The sequence below is a fragment of the Gambusia affinis genome, linkage group LG24 (assembly GCF_019740435.1).
Source record: "Gambusia affinis linkage group LG24, SWU_Gaff_1.0, whole genome shotgun sequence".
NCBI classification, from domain to species: Eukaryota; Metazoa; Chordata; class Actinopteri; order Cyprinodontiformes; family Poeciliidae; genus Gambusia; species Gambusia affinis.
The window spans coordinates 100,937-128,710 of record NC_057891.1 but is presented as its reverse complement, the minus strand read 5'-3'; the positions used below and the strand labels follow the sequence as shown (position 1 = coordinate 128,710).

The following is a 27,774-nucleotide window of genomic DNA, read 5'->3' as shown; positions in this document are numbered from 1 at the left end:
ACCCTATGAATCTTGAAGGGATCAGACATCAAACTATTTGTGTTAACTGAGGCTGTTGGGTCTGAATAAAAGCTTTTAACCAGATTGATAAAATTTGGCCCCAGACCGAATTTATGTAACACCTTCACCCTTCATAAAGTCCAGCTTGATGTGTGCAACTGCTCCTCACCAAAGTGCTTTCTGGACACCTGGAGCCTTTTTTCATTCAGCGTCATCAACAGAAAGCGAAAAAGGCAATAATTAAAATGACGTGGATAGTTTTAATTTATCGTACGATTAATTGATTTATCATTTATAGTGACAGGCCTAATAATGACTAAAGTATAAAGTATGAACGATTTTATTAGATTAGTAGAGAAAACAAACCTCAGAATCTTCACTTTACTGACTGAACTCTCCAGGATCTCAACCAGAGGCTTCAGATCAGATTCTCCACTTTTATTTATGAAGATCTGATTTATTTCCACTTCAGTCAGATCTGGGTTGGACTTCAGCGCTGAGGCCAAAACTTCACATTCATCCTTTCGGAGCCTCAAGCCACCAAGTCTGTGATTAGAGAAGAAATAAATTCAGTTCTAATGAAATCAATCTGGATCAATAACAGAATAAAATATGATAACAGTGATGTCATCATCTGATCAACATCTGATCTTCAATTTACTGAGTTTGACCCCACAGAGAATCAGTTCAGTTCCTGGTTAAAGTCCAGGTTCTGGTTCTGGTTCTGGTCCAGGCTTCATGTCCTCAGACCTTCAGCTGCAGTCAGATGTTGAAGATCTTCTATCATCTGTGAAGGAAAGTTCAGTTTTCTCTGCAGCATCTGATGGAGCTGCAGCATCAGAGCCTCAAAGGAGCTGCAGCAGCTGATGAAGAGGCTGACTGAGCTGAATGAAGGAAACTACTGGAGATGATGGAGAGGAGGAGGAACTGCTCACAGCTCGGACTTGGACTAGACCCTTTGGCTCCTTGAGATCTTCCACCAGGCAGGAAGTGAGTTAGAAATGCAGTGAGCAGAGCAGGAAGTCCAGCCTGCTGTGGACCTCTGGCATCTCTGGGTTTGTTTAGCCAATATCTGCTGCAGCATCTAGAATCATCATCATCATTAATAATAGTAGGATATTCTATAGAAACAAAGTTCCCAGCAGCAGGTTATTAAATGCTGCCACAGAGGAAACTGGGAGCAGAAACCAAACACATGATGCTCCCAGTTCTGTCTCCGTTCATCTGCTGGATTTGATGCTTTAACAAAGTAGAAAGTGGACAGTCGTCAACCTGCTGCAGCTAAAAGCTTCAGTTTGTTCTGGTCGTCCTGCAGAGCAGCAGCAGAACCGGTCCTGCTGCTGCTTCAGGTCTGAACCTCTCAGACTGTTGATCTGAGAGGAACTGGGACAAACTGGTTGGAAGAGGGAACCGTGTCTCTGCAGTGGTCTGTCCATCGTCTCAGAGGAACAAAGGTTTGGATGTCAGAAGAAATTGTTGCTAAACTCCTGAAGAGCTGAAGACCAAAACCCCTGGAGGAGACGGAGCGTTTGGGTCCAGCAGCATTTTCATGGTGAAGCAGTGAAAGTTCTCCAGTAACTAGAAGAGGCTGGGATGTCTAAAGAGTTGAAGCTCATGTCTCTCCAGGTCTTCATGGAGGACAGCTAACAGCTTCAACAAAGGCTGCAGATGAAGAGTTGATGAGGAAAATGGTTCCAGCTCTGGAAGCTCAGAGTTCTCAGAGCTTTGGGAGGATCTGACAGAAACCAGAACTTTTTCTGGACCAGACAACAATCAACACATTTTGGTCTCATTTACAAACTCAGAGGAAACTAGTGGGAGGAGGAAGAGGTGAGGATGATGATGGAATGAAGAAGATCAACACTGTTCACAAAGTTTCTAATTAATGCAACGGTTTATTTTAATGGTTCAACTTTTTATTAAACCTAAATAATTATTTTATAAAAACAGTCAAAGATCCTAAAAGGTGAATTATGGAGTAGCGGCTCAATGAATGAAGAGAAGATTAAAGTTAAAAAGTCTCTCTGGTTGATTGGATCTTTAAGAGAAAACAGATTTTCTAGAGTTCTGAAGGTTTTTATTCATTTCAACATGAAAAGTGATAAAAAGTTAAATATTTTTAAAATGATCAAAATGTGTAAAAACCAGAAGCTGCAGCTGTCCTGGATGATCTGAATGTTTAGATGTTTGAATGGATGAAATAGTCCAGAGGATGAAGGAAGAAGTTAAAGACCAAAAACATCCAGAAGCAACTTGAAGAAGAAGAAGAAACAGGAGGACAATATTGCTGAATCAGCATTCACACAATGAAAACATCTGGACTCACCGAGCCTTTCTGCAGTTCCTCACAGCTGGAACCAGTCTCTGTCGTCCTGATTCTGATGTGTTGTACTTCTCCAGGTCCAACTCATCCAGAACCTCTGACATCTGCAGCATGAAGGCCAGAGCTGAACAGTCAGTATCTGAGAGCTTCTTCCCTGAATCCAGCAGCCGTTGGATCTCCTGATAAAATGAGAGATCGTTCATCTCCATCAGACAGTAGAAGATGTTGATGTTTCTGTCAGGAGAGATTCTATCAGTGTTCATCTCCTTCAGGTTGGTGATGATTCTCTGGATGGTTTCTGGACTGTTCTCTCTCTGACCCAGCAGATCTTCTAAGAGGTTCTGGTTGGACTCCACAGTGAGACCATGAAGGAAGCGGACAAACAGGTCCAGGTGGCCATTTCTACTTTTGAGGGATTTCTCCATGACTTCCTCCATGAACTCATCTAGAGATGTTTCATTGTATTTTTCTCCCAGGAACGTCTGGATCACCTCTGACTTCCTGCTGGTGAAACAGTGGAGCATGTAGACTGCAGCCAGAAACTCCTGGATGCTCAGATGAACAAAGGAGTAGACGGAGATGTTGTTCACTCCTCTCTCTGTTTTAAACATTTCAGTGAAAACTCCTGAGAACAACGCAGCATCTTTGATGTTGATGTCACACTGATTGAGGTCTTTGTCATAGAAGATCAGGTTTCCCTTCAGCAGCTGATCAAAAGCCAGTCTTCCTAGAGACTCAATCAGCTTCCTGTTCTCTGGACTCCAGATAGATTTTGTCTTTTTTCCTCTATCATACTTTTCCTCCTTGATTTTCAGTTGAACCTTCAGGAACTCTATGTACATCTCAGTCAGGGTCTTGGGCAGATCTCCTCCCTCTCTGGTCTCCATCAGATTCTCCAGAACTTTAGCAGTGATCCAGCAGAAAACTGGGATGTGACACATGATGTGGAGACTTTTTGATTTCTGGATGTGGGAGATGATCCTGTTGGCCTTCTCTTCATCATCTCTGAATCTCTTCCTGAAGTATTCCTCCTTCTGGGGGTCAGTGAACCCTCTGACCTCTGTTACCATGCCAACACATTCAGCAGGGATCTGATTGGCTGCTGCAGGTCGTGTGGTTATCCAGAGGAGAGCAGAAGGAAACAGTTTCCTCCTGATGATGTTTGTCAGCAGAACATCCAGTGAGCTGGACTCTGTAACATCAGTCAGGAACGGATTGTTGTTGAAATTCAGATCAAGTCGACTTTCATCCAGACCATCAAAGATGAACAGAACCTGAAACGTTTCAAAGCTGCTGATTTCTTTGGTTTTAGTGAAGAATTTATGAATCAGTTCTAATAAACTGAACTTTTCTTCTTTCAACATATTCAGCTCTCTGAAAGTGAATGGAAATATGAAATCAATGTTCTGGTTGGTTTTGCCTTCAGCCCAGTCCAGAGTGAACTTCTGTGTTAACAGTGTTTTCCCAATGCCAGCCACTCCCATGGTCATCACTGTTCTGATTGGTTGATCTCTTCCAGGTGGGACATTAAAGATGTCTTCTCTTCTGATTGTTTCTTGTTTCCTGGATGCTGTTTCAATCTGTCTGACCTCATGTTCCTGGTTGACCTCTCTAGTTAACCCCTCTGTGATGTGGAGCTCTGTGTAGATCTGGTTCAGAACGGTTTTATTTCCATGTTCAGCGACGCCTTCAGAGAGACTCTGGAACTTCATCTTCAGAAACTCTTTAAGGTCAGGCTGATACTGAGCAACAATATCTGAAAAAACATAGAAAAACAAACAAAATTAAAACAATCGGCAATATTCTAATAAGTAACTGGACTAATAAAGTGTCCAGTTTGGTTCTTCTACATAAACTATGAAGGAAACATAATTCAATAACTAGAGGAAACCGTAATTAAAATGTTTTTTAATAACGGTTTGTAACAAAAACACACAATTTCATCATGACTTGATTTGTTTTTATAATATATTTGATAATGTATGTAGAAATTATTATTTTATGGATAAAAAGTGGAAAAAAATGCTCTTGGGGTCCCTGGTGGTCGCGGTAGGTACTGCACGCTTCACCGGTAACATGAGCTGCTGTGCAGAGTGGATCCAAACGTCCAAAGCTCCGGTCAGAAGATAAGTTGGCAAAACAATGTCTCATAAAAGGACTTATTCTTCAGGGAGAAAGAAAAGAAGATTCACCTGGTATAAATTTAATTCTTCAGCTTTTGGAGTTATGCTTAAGAGAAATTAATTTAATCAAAGAATGTCATGAATACGTGTGTAGGGCTGCACCGATTGCAGTTTTCTGGCCGATTACCAATCTTTAAAAAACCTGACCTGCCCATATTGATTTTGGCCGATAAAATTTTTTTGTCTGAAATTTTGCTAAATACAGGAAGAAAGTCAGTGAGTTGGCAACAGTGGAGTGAATATTGTTAACTGTAAACATTCAGACATGACCTGGTGGGCCGATCTGTCAGTCAAACCTCTCACTGCAGAGCAGAAGAAGATCGAGGCCAATTTTTAAAACTTTGCTGATGAAAATAAGATCAGGGGATAAGATGGGCTTCACATGTAAGTATTAGCAGATCACAATCTTCCAAAATTAAGGAAATCGGTGCCCAGAAATCGACTGGCCTATAAATGTATCCTATATTATACATGCATAAGATATAATGTAAACAGCACTGTCAGAGATGCAATAAGTTTATAGTAGGAGAGCGAATGATCTAATATTCTAACTGTTGATTGCAGTTAGTCGACATTGTTAGCAGAAACAAAGGGCCCCATGAAGGCTTGGGCCGGCCCTGGTCAGTCTACAGTCTGTAATCTTCTTTTGTCAACCACTAAAACCTTCAGGATGCAGCCCCCATTGAGTGAACTGGAAACTCAGTTCCTATCTGACTGTGAAGTGTCTGCAGTATTAGCAGTACATGATGCTTTGACCAAAGATCAGGGTGATGTTTTTGTTCAGGTAACAGTTATTTGGCAATCAGTTTGAGAACGTGTCGACGGAACATTAAAAGTCTGGACAACTCCTTAATGTCACTTTCTATTGAAACATAGAAACCTTTAGTTACACAGTGATTATTAATAAAACATAGCTGAGTTTAACTAATGTTACCTTGTATGTCACTTCTGACCCGTTACTGTTTTTAGAAGTTCAGCAGGGAGTTTGTAGCTGAGGTCGTTTTATTTCCAGGGTTTTCCCCAGAAATCCTGTTCAGCCGGTCGGGCGGGCGTCCACCATGTTTTGTATTTAAAGATGTTAATTTGACCAGAAACGTAAAAATATCACTGAATAATTATTTGTTACAGGAAAACATCACCAGTGAAATGATATTTAAAACCACAGCTATCGAGTCCTGAATACAACAAATGAAAAAAAAATATTAAAATGAATATCAATTATTTGCACTTCTGTTAAATCCAAATTAAGTCCATAAGACCCCTCAGGTCTTCAAGGGGGCACATAAATGTTACCTTGTAACCAGTGATGTCAGTAACGCGTTAATTTGTAACGCGTTACTGACGTCGGACCACTTTTTTCAGTAACGAGTAATCTAACGCGTTGCTATTTCAAATCGAGTAGTCAGACTACAGTTACTTATCAAAATCACTTTATGCTACTTTCTTTTGTTATTTAATCGTATTTCCTCTACTCGTCTTGTCGAGTGACCGACGTCTCTATGCAACAGAAATGTAAACAATGGTGGGAGATGCGCATTTTGTTGGTGGAAAAACTGGAACTATTTTGAGTTTCTGTCGCCAAGTCCGATTATTATAAACGGCTTTGGGCTTCCTTTTTTTTTTAAAGTCGCTTGCAGATTTAATGAGTGGCGGGTTGCGCCTTTTTTGGCTCGTTTTTGAACGTGAAGTTGCTCATTTGGGCTTTGAAATAAGCAGAGACTCATAATAAATCCCAGAATTTGTCCGTCATTAAGGTAGTTTTACTCAGTCTCTCCCTGCATCATTTCCCGGATGATGCGTCCCGCTGTGTCTTTGTTAATGTCAAGTTAATGTGTTACCTCTGAATGACGTCGAGCTTCGCGTTGCGCTCCAGAAAACTGCAAACATCGAGACTAATATGAACAGCGCAATAAACGTGAAAACAGCCACGAATGAACGTGTCCGGAGTTGGCAATGATTATAATGGAAACTTAACGCTATTCTAATTATTAATATTAAGATAAGTGTCACAAATCTGTGCAGCAATCTGAGCTGTGGAGCTGCAGGAGGAGCTCTGTGCGCTTTGACACCAAACACAGGGCCGTAACGCAGAATCTGAAGGTGGGGGGGAGGGGGGGGAAAGAGGGGGCCTTACAATCCTTCTTAGAGTTTTCCAGACAACAGTGGGCCACACAAATTACTCAGGTTTTTTATTTTTTTGTACTGTTTTTTCTACAATTTCCTCTTCAGTTCAACCTTATCAGTGGAGACACATTGTTGATATTACCATTATAAAATAGCTTACAATTAAGAATTGGCAAAGCTCAATGTAATTTTCACAGGAGGCGGAGCGTTGTTGTTAGCAGCTGCTGAAAGTAACTAAAAAGTTACTTTTAATGTAACTTAGTTACTTTCCAAATCAAGTAGTCAGTAATATAACTAAGTTACTTTTTCAAGGAGCAATCAGTAGTCTGATTAAAGTTACTTTTTCAAAGTAACTATGCCAACACTGCTTGTAACACAGACCATAGATATAGAAATGTAACCTTTGTTTATTGAGATTATCAATGCTGCTCAATTTGATTTAATGGTTTCAACATACAAAAATTCTAAGATTTTAAATTATTTAAAATCCTGCTGAAACCCAAATAACATTATCTGTACAAATAATCAAATTGATTCTATGAAGTGTTTTTATTTAGAGCTGATGACACATTGTGCTGCAACATGACCCTTCAGCGTAAGAGTCTTCACTTATAATTTTAAAAACAAACAAAATAAAAAGTCAAATTTATACATTTATCTTGTGTCCATTTTTTGAACAGCTTCAAATTAAATGAGGACTTTATTAAGCCCAGTTACCAAGACATAAGTTCCAGTTACAACAGCTGGATTCAGTTGAAACAACTGACCACAAAAACACTTTTAAACCTTAAATTTCCAAATATCAACTAAAGACGTGGATCTGGTTCCACAGAGACGATAGAATGAAGTTCTGATTGGAGATGTTCAGTCTCACCTGGAGCACAGCTGCTCTGATTGGCTGTCAGAGGTCCAGATCCTGTTCTGGGTTGTTTCCCATACTGGGGGCAGCTGGTCAAGACCGGATCCATCAGAACATTCTGAGACAAACCACAGCAGGATGGAGGCTCCTCCTCACCAAAGCTGCTCCTGTGAAGACATTTCTTCATCACTGAAATAGTTCACTAGCAACAGGCTGGAGCTGAAGATGTTCATGAAGGTCCACAATAAACAAGGGACCAGAAACTGGGTCAGAACAGAACCTCAGAACATCGATGATCTCTGGTTTTTAGTACTTCATTGAATTATATTTGGTATCATGACTGATGCCAGTGTTCCCAGTCTGCAAGATGCTGGGTTTCACTGCTTCAGTGGGTTTTGACAATCTGAATTGTTGCTCTTCACAAGTGTGGTTGTTTTTGTTTTCATGCAACATTTTAATCCAGATTAATTCATTCAGACTTTCATTTAAACTCTACTGATTTACTGACCAACATCCTTCATGTGCAACTTTAAATTAATAAGTAAGAAAATTAAGTTACTGTTTATTAAAACACTGAGATCAACCAGTTAATATCATTTAGATTTTATCTCTATAAAGTCACATCAATCAGTTAGAAACTGGTTTCTTACTTTCTGTCTGAGGGTCCAGGTTCATTACTGAAGTATGGAGGACGTTCTTTGGACCGATCCCTCCTCATAGATGGACTGGTGGGTCCTGGACGTTCTGCTCTGTCCTTTTTCAGATCCAGATCTTCCATCTTCTGGCCTTTTGGAGAGAGAAACCAGAACCAGTCAGTCCCAGTGATCCAGTTCCAGTAACTGTTTGGTTCTTCTCCATAAACTATGAAGGAAACATAATTCAATAACTAGAGAAAACTCAATGAAAGTTATTCCAACGTCAGTCTCAGGGCCGGCCCAAGGCAAAAGCAAACTAAGCAGCCACTTAGGGCCCCAGGGCCACCAAGGGGCCCCTCAGTGAAGCTGATTTTTTAAAAATAATGATTTCTATGTTATCACAACAACAAAAACACACAATTTCAACATGAAGTGATTTGTTTTTACAATATTTTTGATAATGTAGAAATCATTATTTTATGGACAAAAGAAAAAAAGAAATTGCTCTTGAAGCCCCCTGGTGGTCGCGGTAGGTACTGCACGCTTCACCGGTAACATGAGCTGCTGTGCAGAGTGGATCCAAACGTCCAAAGCTCCGGTCAGAAGATAAGTTGGCAAAACAATGTCTCAAAAAAGGACTTATCCTTCAGGGATGAAGAAAAGAAGATTCACCTGGTATAAATTTAATTCTTCAGCTTTTGGAGTTATGCTTAAGAGAAATTAATTCAATCAAAGAATGTCATGAATACGTGTGTAGGGCTGCACCGATTGCAGTTTTCTGACCGATTACCAATCTTTAAAAAACCTGACCTGCCCATATTGATTTTGGCCGATAACATTGTTTTTGTCTGAAATTTAGCTAAATACAGGAAGAAAGTCAGTGAGTTGGCAACAGTGGAGTGAATATTGTTAACTGTAAACATTCAGACACGACCTGGTGGGCCGATCTGTCAGTCAAACCTCTCACTGCAGAGCAGAAGAAGATCGAGGCCGATTTTTAAAACTTTGTTGACGAAATTAAAATTCAAAACCCTTTTAGAGGAGGAGAAAACAACTCTTGATAGTCCTTTAACAGTGAAAGATCTATCTGAAGCAATAGACAGCATGAATAGCGGTAAAACACCAGGTCCTGATGGGCTTCCAATAGAATTTTATAAAGCATTTAAAAATAAATTAATCCCACCACTTCTCAACATGTATGAGGAATCATATAAAGCTGGAATACTCCCAGAATCACTGAGGTTAGCTACAATAACTCTTTTGCTAAAACCAAATAAACCCCCGACTGAATGCTCCTCTGATAGAGGAATCAGTCTTATGGGATGTGATACAAAGATTTTGTGTAAAGCACTCTCTAGGAGATTAGATAAATATCTTCCCAATTTAATAATAGATGATCAACAAGGATTTATTAAAACAAGACAAGGCTACCATAATATAAGACGGGTTCTTAATGTATTGCATGAAAAACATAATTGTCAGGACACAGCGATGTTATCATTGGACGCACGTCAAGCTTTTGATAGAATAGAGTGGAACTATCTGTTTAAAGTGCTCCCCAAATATGGATTTGGTGAAACCTTTCTGAAATGGATAAGACTACTATATACTGATCCCACAGCACAAGTTTTAACCAATAATAACATGTCAAAACCTTTTAATTTACAGCGGTCAACCAGACAGGGTTGCCCCCTGTCACCACTGCTTTTTGTATTGGCAATAGAACCTCTGGCGATGGCTGTTAGAGTAAATACAGGAATATCAGGAATTAGAATTGGAGGAAGAGAACATCTCATTTCCTTGTTTGCAGATGACATCATATTTTTCATAAGTTATTTGAAGATCAGTATTCCCAATTTATTAAATCTAATACAAGAATTCGGTGAATTTTCAGGATATAAAATTAATAATTCTAAATCAGAGTTAATGTTTCTTAATGAAGATGAAAGGAGAAGTCCTATTGTGGTTACTCCATTCAAAACAACTACAAAAGGTTTTACATACTTAGGCATTAAGATCACCCCATCCCTCAATGAAATAAATGCAGCAAATTATGACTCCCTTGTGGAAAAAGTCACAGAAATGTTAAATCGCTGGTCAAATTTGCCTATATCCATGATAGGTCGAATAAATTTATTAAAAATGACAATTTTGCCCAAATTTTTGTACTATTTTCAAACACTTCCATTGCCACTGTCAGATTTATTTTATGACAGTTTGGACAAACTATTTAATCAATTTATTTGGAGTAATAGCAAAGCAAGACTCCGTCTAAAGCTACTCTATTTGCCCTATGAAAGAGGTGGACTTCAAGTCCCTAACCTCAGATGGTATTATATGGCCGCCCAATTAACATCAGCTACTCATTACTTTTGTCCAATGGCGCCTCCAGCTTGGGTAGACATTGAACAGAAATCTGTTCCAGACTTCCCCTTAAACACCTTCCTATATTCTTCGGATATAAAGACACTAAAAACACCCACAAAGAACCCTTTCTTAAAAAATACAATTATAACTTGGCATGCAGCACATAAACATGTAGGTGACCGACCAGAGCTATCACAATTTACCCCGATTTGGGGTAACGAAAGGTTCACCCCAGGAAAAAATGATGGAGGATTTAAACTATGGAAAACCAAAGGCATTCAGAAAATTAAAGACCTATATGCCAATGGCATGTTGCTTACATTTGATCAGTTATGCAAGAAGTATTTAATACCCCCAAAACATTTTTTTTAAATATTTACAACTGAAAAATTATATGTCATCAAAACTGAAACGAATAGTTGACATTCCACCCTTGACAATAATAGAAGAGGTGTGTGTTGGGGACTCAAAAGGGAAAGGTTTTCTTTCGGTGTTCTATGATTTGTTGATGCTTTCCTCCAAGGATTCAGCAATTGATAAGTTAGAGGCTTGGAGAAGAGATACTCTTGAAGATATCGATGAGGAAGACTGGAATCAGGCCTGTTTAAAAGCGCAAAAACAAACGATAAACACACGATTTAAACTTCTGCAATATAAATGGCTTATGAGAACCTATATAACCCCAGTTAGGCTTCATCACATGTCCAGTGATATTCCAGACACTTGCACTAAATGCTTATTTGAAAAAGGAACTCTTCTCCATTGTTTGTGGGAATGTCTTAAAATCCAGAAGTTTTGGAGGGAGGTTATTAGATGTTTATCTGAATTGTTTAAGGTTAAAGTTCCATTAGAGGTTAGAATCTGTGTTCTAGGAATATACCCAGTGGAATTTAAACAATCAGACTAAAACTAAATTGATCGATTACGGACTTCTTCAAGCCAGAAGATCTATTGCATTATGCTGGAGGAGCATGGACGCCCCATGCCTGGGATTGTGGAAGAAAGAAATTGCAAATTCACTTGGACTGGAAAGACTAACATACATCGCCAAGGGCAAACAGCGGGACTTTGAGAACCTCTGGGAGCCATATATGAGGATCACAGGGACTGAAGGAGCTCATTAATGGGTGTCTTAAATGGATATCTTGACTACAGTTTTTATTTTCATATTATCTTGTTTTTTTTTTGTTAGTTGTTTTTTTCTGTCATAATCTAAAGTGTTTTATATATATTATAACAAATGCAGGTTTGAAGGGTGAATGCGTGAGTGAATGCAAGTGTGTATAAGTACGTGTTTACAATGTTAAGTTAAGTTTATAGTAGGAGAGCGAATGATCTAATATTCTAACTGTTGATTGCAGTTAGTCGACATTGTTAGCAGAAACAAAGGGCCCCATGGAGGCTTGGGCCGGCCCTGGTCAGTCTACAGTCTGTAATCTTCTTTTGTCAACCACTAAAACCTTCAGGATGCAGCCCCCATTGAGTGAACTGGAAACTCAGTTCCTATCTGACTGTGAAGTGTCTGCAGTATTAGCAGTACATGATGCTTTGACCAAAGATCAGGGTGATGTTTTTGTTCAGGTAACAGTTATTTGGCAATCAGTTTGAGAACGTGTCGACGGAACATTAAAAGTCTGGACAACTCCTTAATGTCACTTTCTATTGAAACATAGAAACCTTTAGTTACACAGTGATTATTAATAAAACATAGCTGAGTTTAACTAATGTTACCTTGCATGTCACTCTGACCCGTTACTGTTTTTAGAAGCTCAGCAGGGAGTTTGTAGCTGAGGTTGTTTTATTTCCAGGGTTTTCCCCAGAAATCCTGTTCAGCCCGGCGGTCGAGGCGTCCACCATGTTTTTGTATTAAAAGATGTTAAGTTGACCAGAAACGTAAAAATATTACTGAATAATTATTTGTTACAGGACAACATCACCAGTGAAATGACATTTAAAACCACAGCTATCAAGTCCTAAAAACAACAAAAGAAAAAAAATTATTAAAATGAATATCAATTATTTGCACTTCTGTTAAATCCAAATTAAGTCCATAAGACCCCTCAGGCCTTCAAGGGGGCACATAAATGTTACCTTGTAACCAGTGATGTCAGTAACGCGTTAATTTGTAACGCGTTACTGACGTCGGACCACTTTTTTCAGTAACGAGTAATCTAACGCGTTGCTATTTCAAATCCAGTAGTCAGACTACAGTTACTTCTCAAAATCATTTTTGCGTTACTGCGTTACTATCTTCTTTTGTTATTTAATCGTATTTCCTCTACGCGTCTCGTCGAGTGACCAACGTCTCTATGCGACAGAAATGTAAACAATGGAGGGAGATGCGCATTTTGTTGGTGGAAAAACTGGAATTATTTTGAGTTTCTGTCGCCAAGTCCGATTATTATAAGCGGCTTTGGGCTTCATTTTTTTTTTTTAAAGTCGCTTGCAGATTTAATGAGTGGCGGGTTGCGCCTTTTTTGGCTCGTTTTTGAACGCGAAGTTGCTCATTTGGGTTTGGAAATAAGCAGAGACTTATAATAAATCCCAGAGTTTGTCCGTCATTAAGGTAGTTTTACTCAGTCTCTCCCTGTCCATCATTTCCCCGATGATCCGTCCCGCTGTGTCTTTGTTAATGTCAAGTTAATGTGTTACCTCTGAATGACGTCGAGCTTCGCGTTGCGCTCCAGAAAACTACAAATATCGAGACTAATATGAACAGCGCAATAAACGTGAAAACAGCCACGAATAAACGTGTCCGTAGTTTCCAATAATTATAATGGCAACTTAATTCTAATTATTAATACTAAGATAAGTGTCACAAATCTGTACAGCCATCTGAGCTGTGGAGCTGCAGGAGGAGCTCTGTGCGCTTTGACACCAAACGCAGGGCCGTAACGCAGAACCTGGAGGTGGGGTGGGGTGAGGGGGGCTTTACAATCCTTCTTAGAGTTTTCCAGACAACAGTGGACCACACAAATTACTCAGGTTTTTTATTTTTTTGTACTGTTTTTTCTACAATCTCCTCTTCAGTTCAACCTTATCAGTGGAGACACATTGTTGATGTTACCATTATAAAATAAATTACAATTAAGAATTGGCAAAGCTCAATGTAATTTTCACAGGAGGCTGAGCGTTGTTGTTAGCAGCTGCTGAAAGTAACTAAAAGTTACTTTTAGTGTAACTTAGTTACTTTCCAAAAAAAGTAGTCAGTAATATAACTAAGTTACTTTTTCAAGGAGCAATCAGTAGTCCGATTAAAGTTACTTTTTCAAAGTAACTATGCCAACACTGCTTGTAACACAGACCATAGATATAGAAATGTAACCTTTATTTATTGAGATTATCAATGCTGCTCAATTTGATTTAATGGTTTCAACATACAAAAATTCTAAGATTTTAAATTATTTAAAATCCTGCTGAAACCCAAATAACATTATCTGTACAAATAATCAAATTGATTCTATGAAGTGTTTGTTTTATTTAGAGCTGATGACACATTATGCTGCAACATGACCCTTCAGAGTAAGAGTCTTCACTTATAATTTTAAAAACAAACAAAATAAAAAGTTAAATTTATACATTTATCTTGTGGCCATTTTTTGAACAGCCTCAAATTAAATGAGGACTTTATTAAGCCCAGTTACCAAGACATAAGTTCCAGTTACACCAGCTGGATTCAGTTGAAACAACTGACCACAAAAACACTTTTAAACCTTAAATTTCCAAATATCAACTAAAGACGTGGATCTGGTTCCACAGAGACGATAGAATGAAGTTCTGATTGGAGATGTTCAGTCTCACCTGGAGCACAGCTGCTCTGATTGGCTGTCAGAGGTCCAGATCCTGTTCTGGGTTGTTTCCCATACTGGGGGCAGCTGGTCAAGACCGGATCCATCAGAACATTCTGAGACAAACCACAGCAGGATGGAGGCTCCTCCTCACCAAAGCTGCTCCTGTGAAGACATTTCTTCATCACTGAAATAGTTCCCTAGCAACAGGCTGGAGCTGAAGATGTTCATGAAGATCCACAATAAAAAAGGGACCAGAAACTGGGTCAGAACAGAACCTCAGAACATCAATGATCTCTGGTTTTTAGTACTTCATTGAATTATATTTGGTATCATGACTGATGCCAGTGTTCCCAGTCTGGAAGATGCTGGGTTTCACTGCTTCAGTGGGTTTACAGACAATCTGAATTGTTGCTCTTCACAAGCTTGGTTGTTTTTGTTTTCATGCAACATTTTAATCCATATTAATTCATTCAGACTTTCATTTAAACTCTACTGATTTACTGACCAACATCCTTCATGTCCAACTTTAAATTAATAAGTAAGAAAATTAAGTTACTGTTTATTAAAACACTGAGATCAACCAGTTAATATCATTTAGATTTTATCTCTATAAAATCACATCAATCAGTTAGAAACTGGGTTCTTACTTTCTGTCTGAGGGTCCAGGTTCATTACTGAAGACTGGAGGTTCATCTTTGGACCGATCACTCCTCATAGATGGACTGGTGGGTCCTGGAGGTTCTGCTCTGTCCTTTTTCAGATCCAGATCTTCCATCTTCTGGCCTTTTGGAGAGAGAAACCAGAACCAGTCAGTCCCAGTGATCCAGTTCCAGTAACTGTCCTGTGAAGCAGAAAGCTGGTTCCCATCATGTGTTCAGAGGATCAGAGTGAATCAGGTGAATGAATGAGTGAACATTTCCTATGAACTAGTGAACTTATTTAGCTCCCACAGTGGACTTGACCGCATCATGACTCTATTGTATCTCTCTATGGAGGGAGTTGGTGTGCAGAAGGTTCTGAGGGAGCAGCAGCTCAGGTCGGGTCCACAGCTCTCCTCCAGACAGAACCGGGACCAGCTGGGGTCTCAGCAACATGTCAGCCTCTGTGTGCAGCTCCACAGGATTTCCTCTCAGCTAAAGAGTCACAAAGCAGCTTTCAGGGACCACAGCATCCAGCTGAGGTACCAGCTGGAGCCACTGCAAGGAATCCTGGGTAAACAGCTGCTTCAATAGGGGGATGAAGCCCCCAAAGACTCAGCGAGGCCTGAAACATATTTAGTCTATTGATCTGTCTCAGAATAGAAATTCAATATAAAGAGGGACATTAATGAAACATTTTTAGCTAGAAACTGAAGTGTAAATAGTTTCTTACCACTGATATAAAATGTGTTTAAATTATTATTATTGCTACATTTAAAGATATTATAAAGTTCTTTTAGGGGTGCACCATTGCAGTTTTCTGGCCGATCGCCAATCTTTAAAAAGCGTAACCTCCCAATTCTGATTTTAGCCAAAAGCAAATTCTTTTGTTGAGTTGGCAACTGGTTCTGGATCAGTCAGTCTGGATCTGGATGCATTTTTCCCAGCAGCGCTTTGAGAGACAAAGAGTTTCTTCCTGCTGTAAGGAGCAACAAGAGGAAAACCTGGAAAAAGACCAAACTCAGTGAGGAGGAAGAGAAGAAATCTGTGGACTGCTTAAAGCTGGTTCTGATCCGCAGACAAGAAAACATCAGTTTCTGATGAACCCCAGACTGATGAGGGACGGAGTGATGCGATTCACTTCCTGCTGATTTCAAAAAGCAGAGAAACTATTTACAATGTTTCTCTGCTCTGCACATTTATTGCTGCTGACACCAAACGATGTAAACCGAGCGGCAGGAACAGGAAGTTACTCTGGAACAAAAATCTGACAGAGAATCAAACAGTTCTGACTCTTTTCTCAAGAGAAAGAGAAAAAAACTCACTGAGCTGCAGAGAAGTTTCACTAAAAAGTGATTTTACCTTCAACTCTGAGGGAGACTTGATTTAATTCACTCGTTCTTCAGAGCTTCTCTTCTCTTCCTGCTACCTGTGAAACATGAACCCGCATTCTGGTTTAAACAGCAAAATATTCTTAGAAAAACGTGGAGCGGGTTTGTTTCCACTTTAAAAATAAATTTGTTGGTTAATTTGGAATATTTCTTCCTACAGTAATCACCGTGTGTGAAATATCTGGTGATGGATCATGAAAAACGTCAGTCTCTCCAGAAACAGAAGACTCTTTGTGTCTTGAAAGCCTCTCATCGGTCAGGAAAGCTCCAGAGAGCCGAGAGAGACACGGAGGGACTCGGAGCGGCAACACTTACCACTGTTAACGAGTCAACGAGTTATTTCCATCCTGCGGCTCAAAATGGACGCTGTTCTGAAGGAGATCAAAGTTGGTTTCACTTTCTTTTTTGACAGTCAGGTGACTTCTGTTTCCTTCAGCGTGTACAATAAAAGTTTAATTCATCTGAATAAATATTAACAGTTCAATTTGAGTTTACAGAGTGAAACAAAACTAGAATAAAGAAAGAAAACTTGAACTTTTTCTGTTTTGCTGTTTGTGAAGCAGATTTGAATCTCAGCAGCTTTTTTCATGGATTCAGCAGAAAACCAGCAGAACAAACTATTTTTATTTTATGGTGGATTATGAGCGCTCACTGCCCTCTGGTAGTGAACTATCGTAACTACACATATTCCTATTCACTTTGACTCAACCAGATCATTTGTTAAACTTAATTTCTTCTCATATCCACTTTTATCAATTCAAGTAAAATCAATTTCAATGAATGTTGTTAAAGAGCCACTGCAGGGTTAATAAATGGAAAAGAAAATTAAATTTACTTCAAAAAAATCTTCTCAAAAAGATTTAGTTTCGGTAATTTTGAGAATCAAGGCCTGAAAAAATATTAACAATGAAAATGTGCTTGTGATCAAATCCAGCCTGCTCTGATTAGAGCGGGATGAAAATATCTAATGGAGATAAATCTTATATAAAAAGTTAAAATATTACCAGTTAATATTACTTAGTGTATCAGTTAATTGTATGACTGAATTAATCTGTGAATACATTTATTACACATAAAATAATATTATGCTGCTGCTGTTAATTTTATTTAAATACGTTTATCTGTTTGAAATGACTATCTAGGAAAATGAAAATTATATAGTTTTGTTTGAAAACCTCAGCAGAGTTTAATTTGGTGCTTTTGAGTAAACATTCAGAGGAAATAGGAAAACTAAAACGTATTATTTAATATGAAAGCTAACCGAGAATATGAACTCGTTTCTGCAGCTCTTAATGTGAAAGTACCTACCGGAAGTGAATATTGTATGTAAATTCTCCAGCTTATTAGAGTAGCTGTAGTTACCATCTGAGTCCACTTCTACGGAGCCCCCTACGGGACATGGGGAATTTTTTTTCTTTTGCGTTCCCTCGCAAAACTGTACTGATCAGTTATGCGGCATAATTGAATACTGTAAGTCTTTCTTACGGTGGCCGCCGTACTTTCTGCTTTAATATAAGGTTATGTAAGGTTCCATGTATGTTAATATCTCGTTGTGAAATATCTGGAGTTTTATATCTTTCTTTAGGATAGAAAGGCACCACAAACCTATGATACAAACAGAAACCTTCCGTAAGTAGGAAAGAAATAAAAATACATCCAAACTATATTTCTGAGTTATTATCGCGGCGTAATAAGTCATCTGACAGTTTTGATTGTGTCGCTGTTGTGCTGGTTGTCTGAATGGTTTAAAGAGCTGCTTTCATGTTCAGTTCCATCTTAACCTTAACAGACATAAACATGCAGTGAATAAATCGATTTTCAATCAGTTTTTTACACCAAAAACTTTATAATAATAAACACGTTTTATTATTTAAAAACACGACAAAGTAATTATGGTAAAGGGCCGTATTGGGTGAACTCGGGAAATCTCATCTGTCCGTGTATCAATTAACTCCAAACCACTTCTTTGTTCTGTCACATTTATCGATTTATTCCATTTTGATTATCATGCTCCAAACTTTGCAAGGACTGACCGCCCCGCTCACCACTTCCTCATACACACAAACCAGCAGGCCAGTAACCTTCCCATTCATACTTAATGACGTCACTCCCACATCGACACACCCACCACCCAAGTGTCAAAGTCGCGTGCTCCTGTCATATCAATAATTACTTATTTCACTCATAAGGCTCTTACAGAGCCTCAGTGAAAACGTGTAATAAAAGAAAAGGCCTTCCAGTAACTGTGGGTGCATCAGCGCCACCTCCTCCACACACACATCTCTACCTCACCAACTTGCAACACAAAGTTACACCCTTGCATTCAAATAATGATATATGTCACATTTTTTATTTTTTCTGCATAATGTGCATTGCATGTATTCTAACGTTGGGCAAACGTATCTTGAACGAGAATATTAAAGAAAAGTGCAAGAAGTAATAAAAACTTTAACGTTAATCCTCACCTTCCGTTTCCAGCTTCTCTCCTAACCGTACAGGTGAGAGCTTCTATGATTGTCCTGTAGGTGGCGGTAAATACACTTGAAGTTGGTTTGCCAGCCGCCAGTAACACCCAGAAGAAGATCAACACTGGTTTTGTATTTCATTTGAAACTGATCTGCTTTGCTCGGTAAGTTATTGGCTTTCATATTTATTTGTGTCACATTCTGACCAAACATCTGGGACCCATATAGGTTGTTAGTTGCGCTTTAAAAAAAGTGTAATTTTGTGCTTTGTCTTGCTTCGTAAAGACAACATGCTACCACTCGGACTTCTCAGCTTTGATTATAAGTTCTGGTTATGAGTTGTGAAATGTCGTGCACTTTTATTATTAATGTCGCAGTTTCCTCTTGTTCGCTTTGACGTCTTAAGGGCAGGAAAAGTCGGAGAAAGTCACTTTATTCATTATTCAGTTGAACCAGGTGGAAAGACACCACTTACTTTATTCCAGTCAATCACAGAACTGCGCATGTCTCACATCTTGAATAGTTGCACAATGATGACGTCAGTGAAGAGCGGTCTCCTGCAACTTTTAGATGTATCTCTACTTCAACACACCTGAGTCCAATAATGAGGTCATTAGCAGGACTCTGGAGAACCTGGCTGCACTTGGGAGGTGATTCAGTTATTGGATTCAGGTGTGTTGGATCAGGGAGACTAAGAGTTGCAGAACAGCGGCCCTCCAGGACCAGGACTGCCCAGTCAAAGTCAAAGTGTTTTATTGGAGTGTGTAAAAATGTGATAGTACGCCCTGTGACGTAACTTCTACATCCAAAAAAAGTAAACATGACATTAATTTCATAATTATGTATTAAGTTTTCCCTGTAATTAGTTTCTGTCAATGAAACACAAAAATAAAGATCAATTCCTGTTTGTTTTGTGTCTGAATATTTGAGACAAAACACATTTTTTCAGTTGAAACTTCATTAATGTTTTTAGAAATATTTTCAAAACTGGATTTTGTTCAAGAAATCTATTCCACTTTTAAGTTGATAAAATTTGCTCTCACTGGGATGAAGAGTTAAATTATGATATTAACAATTTAATTCACATATGCTGCTTCCTAAAAATCACCTCAGTTTTTAAAGTGAAATTATTTTAATGTTTAAACGTTGCAACATCACAAAATCCCAATTTTTATACCAATATATTAATAACTTAATTTAAGATTTGAAATTCATCTCATTTGTAACATTTTCTTTTTCTTTCCTCACAGTTAGTTTGTGACGATTCTTTATTTCTTCTTTTTTTTTTCTGCTCAGTTTAAGAGAACTTGATAGTAAAAAAAAGAACTTTGAACATGAACGGTTCTGAACTGAACTGGTTCTGTTTCAGATGAATTAATTAGTTCTTTTTTTCTCCACAGTTCAGAGTTTCAGGATGAACTGAGGATAATCTGCCACTGTTTCTCCATCCCTCCTGGTTCTGGTTCCGGTCCTGGTTCTGGTCCTGGTCCTGGTTCTGGTCCTGGTCCTGGTCCTTCATCCCTCCTGTCGGTTCTGTTCGGTCCGTTTGTCCTCATCATGGTGGTTTTGTTTAGTCCAGTTGTCTGCAACCTGTACAATCTAGAGACATTTTATTTTATTTTTATTTTCCAGTTTAATAAATCGGGTCCAAAGCCACAAAACCACATTAATAAATATTTACTTCATTTAATCTGTTTTAACTGTTAAAGAGAAAATATTTTATTTTTACTTTAAGGTTTTATTATATTATATATTATTATTAGTCCTGCACTGTAAGAAGTCTAACGAGTTTTTAGAAATATTAATTCTTTGCTACAATTTATCAAGCATTTAATAAAGAAATGCTCTTATTGCATTTTAGGCAACAAAGTTTTTATTGTTTTAAAAAGAAATTAATTTGTTTGCATCTTTTAATTTACTCCTATTACAGAAAAAGCATCAAATAGTTTGGTGATTGATTGATAACTAAAATATAACCTCAAAAATGCCTTTTGCTTAATATTTGTATTTTAAATTTAATATTTAAAAAATCCTAAACATTTTTACCCAAAACTCCTGAGGCGTCACTTTTAGCTTCACCAGGTAAAAAAATCTCTTATTAAGAGAGATTTTAAAATGAAAAGTTTTTAATTTTAGTGAAAATGAAAAACAAATTTTCACTAAAAAAACAGAAATGGTTGAAATCTGTATTAGTTTTTTTGTTAAACTTCAGTTTGTGATCTTCAGTCGTAACGAGCTGCAGGCTGCAGAGCTCTGCTTTAATCAGTCTAACTAACCTTCATCACTGCCGAAGACTCCGGAAACTCTCCCGTTTGTAGAAACGTGACTCTGCTCGGCTCGTCGGGCTTTAACTGTTCCCTCTGAGGTCGAGGCTCAGAGAAAGTATTCCTGTGTAAAGATGAAGAAATGAAGCTTCAGCCTGCCGGTGGATTTACGGCCGAGCTGAACGAGAGTCGCCGAAGAGAATCTGTAAAGTGTTTGGTGTGAAGTCTGAAGACAAAGAGAAGTGAAGAAGTGAAGCTCTCCAAGCAGCCAGCAGTCCTCTGATCAAACCATCAACACTTTTCCCCGCCTCATTTCTTCCCTCTGCAAGTTTTTCTAAAAATTTTGACAAAGTGTTGAAATTTGGTGATTTTTTGATGTCAAATTTACGCGGAAAGCATTTCTCTTTGTATTGAGCAGTAGCTCAGAGGAATAAGAAGTGGACTAGGAGTCCACAGGTTGCAGGATCGAGTCCTGAACTCTACCAATTTTACTTTAATTTTTCCTTTATTTGAGTCAAAACGCAGCAAGATCCCTGCTGGCCTCGAACCAACAACCTTTAGATAAGCAGCCTGTATTCCTACTCTCTCCGCCACTCGCTCATCTACACTAAAATGCTTTTTTTTTTAAACTTGTCTTCTGTTTTGAGGATTTGGTGAAAAAGAGGCGACCGTGACAACTGTGGCTTCAGAATCGTCTCTAATCCAGGAAAAAAAGTTCAAAGTTCCGATCCAGAAGCCACAGGTCCGAGCTGAACTGATGAATCAACATTTACTGCTCAACATGTTCAGAACAACAACGGAGGAGATCTGGAGCGATTTACTCCACATTTCACTTCATCTGCAGAAACACTTTTTATTCTTCACTTGGAAACTTTTGACTTTTTATTCGTCCTCACATGTTGGGAACTTTTAAGATCATTGAAACTAAAAGGAAAATATTTATTTTCCATCCAGTGTTCAGTTTGAACTCTGTAAAAACACAAAATGTTTCCCAGTGTTTTAGTTTAGTTTCTGTTGCAAATGAAGGAGAAAAATTGAACTTTTATTTCTCTGCAAATTCATGAAATACAAAAATAAAAAATGAATTTAACTTTTGAAATTTAGCCTCACCTGGTTGGAAATAGAGGAAAATAATAAAATAAGGTTTAGTTAAAACACAACCTAACTACATTTTTAATTTTTATTTAAAAAAAACATTTGAAAATATAAAAAACAAAATAAAACGTCTGGAAAGTCAGAAATGTTTAGAAGCAGTTGTCTTAATTCCTGGATTTCAGATGAAATTATTACTAATAAAATGAGAGGAATGCAGATAGTTTTTCATATTTAGTTTTTATTTGGATGTGAATAAATATCTGCTGGTGGCGCAGCGGCATAAATACACATGAAGAAGAACCAGAACAAACACGTTACATTCAGAAAGAAACTAAACGTCACATGATCCAAAGAGCTGCAGCTCCGACTGCGCCGTCGCCGCCGCTTTGTGCTTCCTCCATCACCATCGACCCGACTACCGGCCGGTTCTGACCCGACTCCTGAAATGAACCTCCTTTTTATGAGTTTGGATTTGGGGGAAAAAACAACAAAAACAAAAACTCACGCCCCCACCCCACACACACAAAAGCCAGAACCAACAACAGCTTCCTTTAGGTTTTTCTGCTCAGATTTTAAGGCAGAACCTTGGCTTGGTGTCAGAACCAACAACAGGAGAATCAAAGTCCTTCTCAACAAGCCGGATTAACAACATGGGCAACTTATAACTTTTTCCACCTCTCTTTCATTTTTGTTCTTTTATACCTTTTATATTTCTGTTAAGTGAAACTTCAAATTAATATCAACCAACATGTGATTGGTATTATCACATGTTGAATTTAGAGCTGGTGACATGGATTATGCTGCAACATGACCCTTCAGAATAAGAGTCTTCACTCATAATTTTAAAAACTAAATAAAATCTCACATTTGAAAATTTTCAAAATCTAAATAAATTAGTATAACAATGCTGACTTTTGATTTTTTTAAATGTTTTATTTTATCCTGTACTGATTTATTTTCTAATTATCACTTGTCATATAATTTTTAGGGCCATTTTTCTGAAGAGGCTCAAACTAAATGAGGATTCTGTTAACCAGAGTTCCCAACACACACGTTCCATTATCACCAGCTGGAGAAACACATTTATTGAAATAACTGATCACAGAAACACTTTTAAACCTGAAATTTCCAAATCTCAACTAAAGACGTGAATCTGGTCCAACAGAGACGACAGGAAGCTCTGATTGGATGAGTTCAGTCTCACCTGGAGAACAGCTGCTCTGATTGGCTGTCAGACATTCAGCTCCTGTTTTGGGTAGTTCTCCACACTGGGGGAAGGAGGAGGGTCCAGATGGAACAGACTGGTCCCAGTAAGACCTGATGCATTGCCTGCAGAACCAGTGTCCACAGCTGGTAAACACCGGATCCATCAGAACCTCCTGACACAAAGCACAACAGATCTCTGATCAATACATCAACACGGCAGCACCAGGTCCAGTTCTGGTTCTGCTCACTGACCTCTTAGCCTCCTCCAGCCTGCACAGGTAGAGGTGGGCCACGTTCTGGAGCCACAATGATGCTGATCAGTGACATGAACTGGATTCTGAACCGAATCCTGAGACGGATTCAAACTGCAGCTTCAACATCAGATCCAGATGAAGCTTCTTCTTCACTAAAGAACATTTCAGTTTGAGTCTCTGAATGAAGGAACTGATTTCATGAAGACAAGAGAGTCCAACAAAGAAGACATGATGTCAGAGTCAGAGAGGGAACTGGGTCAGAGATGGGGCTGCTGTTAATGTTATTTAAATACTTTTATGAATTGACAGTCATTTCAGTTTGAAATGATTAAAATTTAATTTGCTGCTCTTGAATAAAAGTTTATTGTTTCAGAGAGAAAAACAGCAGAAGTAAAATGTATTATTTCAAATGATAGCTAACAGAGGAACTCGTTTCTATGGAGCTTATTGTGAAAGTACAAACCGGAAGTGAATTTTGTTTCGTAAACGCTCAAATTTGATCAAGTAGCTGTAGTTACCATCTGGCTCCACTAGAGGCTCTGATATAAACAACAGTTCAGTTCGTGGCTCTGCAGCTAAAACATCAACATCATTCTGGCTGTTTCCAAGATAATTTAACTTTTCATAAATATTGTTCCTACCTTCAAACCGGAAGCCCGGCATCTTAACGTAAAAACCAGAGTTGTAGAGCTTTGTTTCAGCTCTGTTGGAGCTGAAGCTCCGGTTAGGAACCACAGCTCCTCTGAAGCTGCTGCTGAAGTCTGTTAGCATCGCTAGCATCGCTAGCTCCGATCAGAGTCTCTGCGGGCTGTTTTCATCTCTGTGGAGCTGCTTCTAGTTCGCTGACAGATAAAACATTGATCTCATGTTAAAGTAGAAAGAAGATTTAAGAAATAAAACAGCAAAAACACGAAGAGAGCAACAAGTGCTTCACCAGCCTATCAGGAGCGGGATACTAGCTAACTGGATTACTTAGACGTCTGCCCCCTAGTGGACTCAGCATGTAAATACAATCAGAGTAAAGCTAGAGAACTGATATATGAAAAGCACTTCCTTTGGATTCTTTCAAAGTAAAACACAGGAACTAAATTGTCCCGTAAATACATTTTAGCTTGTTAGTTTTTATATTATCAGAAAGCATAAGTGTGTAATTTTCTTAGGATGTGATATAAATTATATAACTGGGCTCTGAAGCAAAATTATCGTAATTATTCTGATTTCCAGAAAAAATAAATATTTCATAAATATTCTCCTGACTAAACAGGAAACAGCATCTTGGCGAACTAGTAATTTATTTAAAAAGGAATGTATATAAATAACTCATCTATATATTAAATCAGCTGTCAGTCCATTAGACAGACCATAATAATATTAATATTTATAATGAGAAAGATATAAACGTGATTAACTTAACAGAAATCAGAAACCTCTATATTCAGAGCGGGGAATTTCCGCTCTCTCGTGGCCATAGTGGGAATTACACTCCTGATAACGCTGCATTATTTACATTTAATATCCACTTAATGTGGAGTTTAGAGAAAAACTAACTGCAACTGCACACTAAAATCCTTTATGCTAGTTTGTTTAATATTAAATCTATGAGCGATTATTAATTTCCTTTGTCCTTTATATTAGTTTAATAATAAATTAATGCGTCATTATCAGTGAACTGAAGGACAGTCGCTGCTGTTCAGCATCAGAGTTTAAATCTGCAGCTGTTGATAATCAGTTTGTGTGTAAAACAAGCTACTGCTGGATTCTGTTAGCATCGCTAGCATCGCTAGCTCCGATCAGAGTCTCTGCGGGCTGTTTTTATCTCTGTGGAGCTGCTTCTAGTTCACTGACAGATAAAACATTGATCTCATGTTAAAGTAGAAAGAATATGTAAGAAATAAAACAGCAAAAGCACGAAGAGAGCAACAAGTGCTTCACCAGCCTATCAGGAGCGGGATACTAGCTAACTGATTACTTAGACGTCTGCCCCCTAGTGGACTCAGCATGTAAATACAATCAGAGTAAAGCTAGAGAATTGATTTGTGAAAAGCACTTCCTTTGGATTCTTTCAAAGTAAAACACAGGAACTAAATTGTCCCGTAAATACATTTTAGCTTGTTAGTTTTTATATTATCAGAAAGCATAAGTGTGTAATTTTCTTAGGATGTGATATAAATTATATAACCGGGCCCTGAAGCAAAATTATCGCAATTATTCTATTTTCCAGAAAAAAATAAATATTTCATAAATATTCTCCTGACTAAACAGGAAACAGCATCTTGGCGAACTAGTAATTTATTTAAAAAGGAATGTATATAAATAACTCATCTATATATTAAATCAGCTGTCAGTCCATTAGACAGACCATAATAATATTAATATTTATAATGAGAAAGATATAAACGTGATTAACTTAACAGAAATCAGAAACCTCTATATTCAGAGCGGGGAATTTCCGCTGTCTCGTGGCCATAGTGGGAGTTACACTCCTGATAACGCTGCATTATTTACATTTAATATCCACTTAATGTGGAGTTTAGAGAAAAACTAACTGCAACTGCACACTAAAATCCTTTATGCTAGTTTGTTTAATATTAAATCTATGAGCGATTATTAATTTCCTTTGTCCTTTATATTAGTTTAATAATAAATTAATGAGTCATTATCAGTGAACTGAAGGACAGTCGCTGCTGTTCAGCATCAGAGTTTAAATCTGCAGCTGTTGATAATCAGATTGTGTGTAAAACAAGCTACTGCTGGATTCTGTTAGCATCGCTAGCTCCGATCAGAGTCTCTGCGGGCTGTTTTTATCTCTGTGGAGCTGCTTCTAGTTCACTGACAGATAAAACATTGATCTCATGTTAAAGTAGAAAGAAGATTTAAGAAATAAAACAGCAAAAGCACGAAGAAGTGCTTCACCAGCCTATCAGGAGCGGGATACTAGCTAACTGATTACTTAGACGTCTGCCCCCTAGTGGACTCAGCATGTAAATACAATCAGAGTAAAGCTAGAGAATTGATATATGAAAAGCACTTCCTTTGGATTCTTTCAAAGTAAAACACAGGAACTAAATTGTCCCGTAAATACATTTTAGCTTGTTAGTTTTTATATTATCAGAAAGCATAAGTGTGTAATTTTCTTAGGATGTGATATAAATTATATAACCGGGCTCTGAAGCAAAATTATCGTAATTATTCTATTTTCCAGAAAAAAATAAATATTTCATTAATATTCTCCTGACTAAACAGGAAAATCAGCATCTTGGCGAACAAACCAGTTATTTATTTAAAAAGGAATGTATATAAATAACTCATCTATATATTAAATCAGCTGTCAGTCCATTAGACAGACCATAATAATATTAATATTTATAAAGAGAAAGATATAAACGTGATTAACTTAACAGAAGTCAGAAACCTCTATATTCAGAGCGGGGAATTTCCGCCCTCTCGTGGCCATAGTGGGAACCACAGTCCTGATAACGCTGCATTATTTACATTTAATATCCACTTAATGTGGAGTTTAGAGAAAAACTAACTGCAACTACACACTAAAATCATTTATGCTAGTTTGTTTAATATTAAATCTATGAGCGATTATTAATTTCCTTTGTCCTTTATATTACTTTAATAATAAATTAATGAGTGATTATCAGTGAACTGAAGGACATTCGCTGCTGTTCAGCATCAGAGTTTAAATCTTTTTTTTTTATTATTATTGAACAAGCTGTATAGAAAGTCTCGATGAGGTGCAAGAACATTGCAACATAGGTAGAAAAATTAAACAAAAACAAGGGGCTAAGACTAAAGACAAGCACATAAAACATTAAGGCAAATGAATAATAATAAAGCAGGATTTTAAAACAAAAGAATAGTTGAGATACTGGCAGTTACTTTTCTTGCAGAAACAGATTTCAAAAGTTTCAGTGAGGTGAAATAAAGTTTAAATTGGTTAAGAAAAAAAATTAAAACAAGGAGTAGAACCTCTCCATTTACAGCAGTGTATGTGATATTTAACAAGTATCAAGATAATATTAACCATGTCAGATATTTTACTATCAAGGCCATCAATATAATATAAAATGTGGGTGATGGTTATCTCAGGAATGTCATCAATTTTAAGGGACAACCAATTTTTAATGTCGCTCCATAGTTAAAAAAGAAAGGACAGGGAAAAAAGATGAT

The 27,774-nt window shown here is 37.9% G+C and overlaps 2 protein-coding genes and 2 long non-coding RNA genes across 8 annotated transcripts in view; 1 reads left to right on the top strand and 3 right to left on the bottom strand.

Annotated features, from left to right (window-relative positions):
- LOC122827327 (NLR family CARD domain-containing protein 3-like) overlaps positions 1 to 16,741 on the bottom strand; it is a 77,124-nt gene extending 60,383 nt beyond the window's left edge. For 2 of the 4 annotated variants that reach the window (XM_044110134.1, XM_044110133.1), the window contains exons 1-7: positions 16,627 to 16,740; positions 16,283 to 16,349; positions 14,930 to 15,065; positions 14,293 to 14,444; positions 8,140 to 8,275; positions 7,505 to 7,656; positions 2,327 to 4,079 (exon numbers count right to left, since the gene is read on the bottom strand). In XM_044110134.1, coding sequence (XP_043966069.1) covers positions 2,327 to 4,079; positions 7,505 to 7,656; positions 8,140 to 8,275; positions 14,293 to 14,444; positions 14,930 to 15,057 — 2,321 coding nt within the window. In that variant the 5' untranslated portion in view covers positions 15,058 to 15,065; positions 16,283 to 16,349; positions 16,627 to 16,740. Of the gene's footprint in view, positions 1 to 2,326; positions 4,080 to 7,504; positions 7,657 to 8,139; positions 8,276 to 14,292; positions 14,445 to 14,929; positions 15,066 to 16,282; positions 16,350 to 16,626 lie in introns of all 4 variants that reach the window. The other 2 variants (XM_044110136.1, XM_044110135.1) reach the window with 2 other exon arrangements.
- The window catches only part of LOC122827331 (NLR family CARD domain-containing protein 3-like), a 400,427-nt gene that overhangs the window by 297,847 nt on the left and 74,806 nt on the right, over positions 1 to 27,774 (bottom strand). The window lies entirely within an intron of this gene.
- LOC122827346 lies at positions 17,592 to 20,437 on the top strand. Its single transcript, XR_006370034.1, has 2 exons — positions 17,592 to 18,940; positions 20,177 to 20,437. It is a non-coding gene; the product is annotated as an uncharacterized LOC122827346 (long non-coding RNA).
- LOC122827340 lies at positions 20,270 to 24,582 on the bottom strand. Of its 2 annotated transcripts, none has more exons than XR_006370028.1 (4): positions 23,594 to 23,881; positions 23,340 to 23,514; positions 21,053 to 21,164; positions 20,270 to 20,375 (listed from the first exon to the last, which is right to left on the bottom strand). It is a non-coding gene; the product is annotated as an uncharacterized LOC122827340 (long non-coding RNA). The 2 variants fall into 2 exon arrangements; XR_006370027.1 differs by lacking the exons at positions 20,270 to 20,375; positions 21,053 to 21,164 and adding exons at positions 22,357 to 22,575; positions 24,237 to 24,582 and having other exon boundaries at positions 23,594 to 23,785.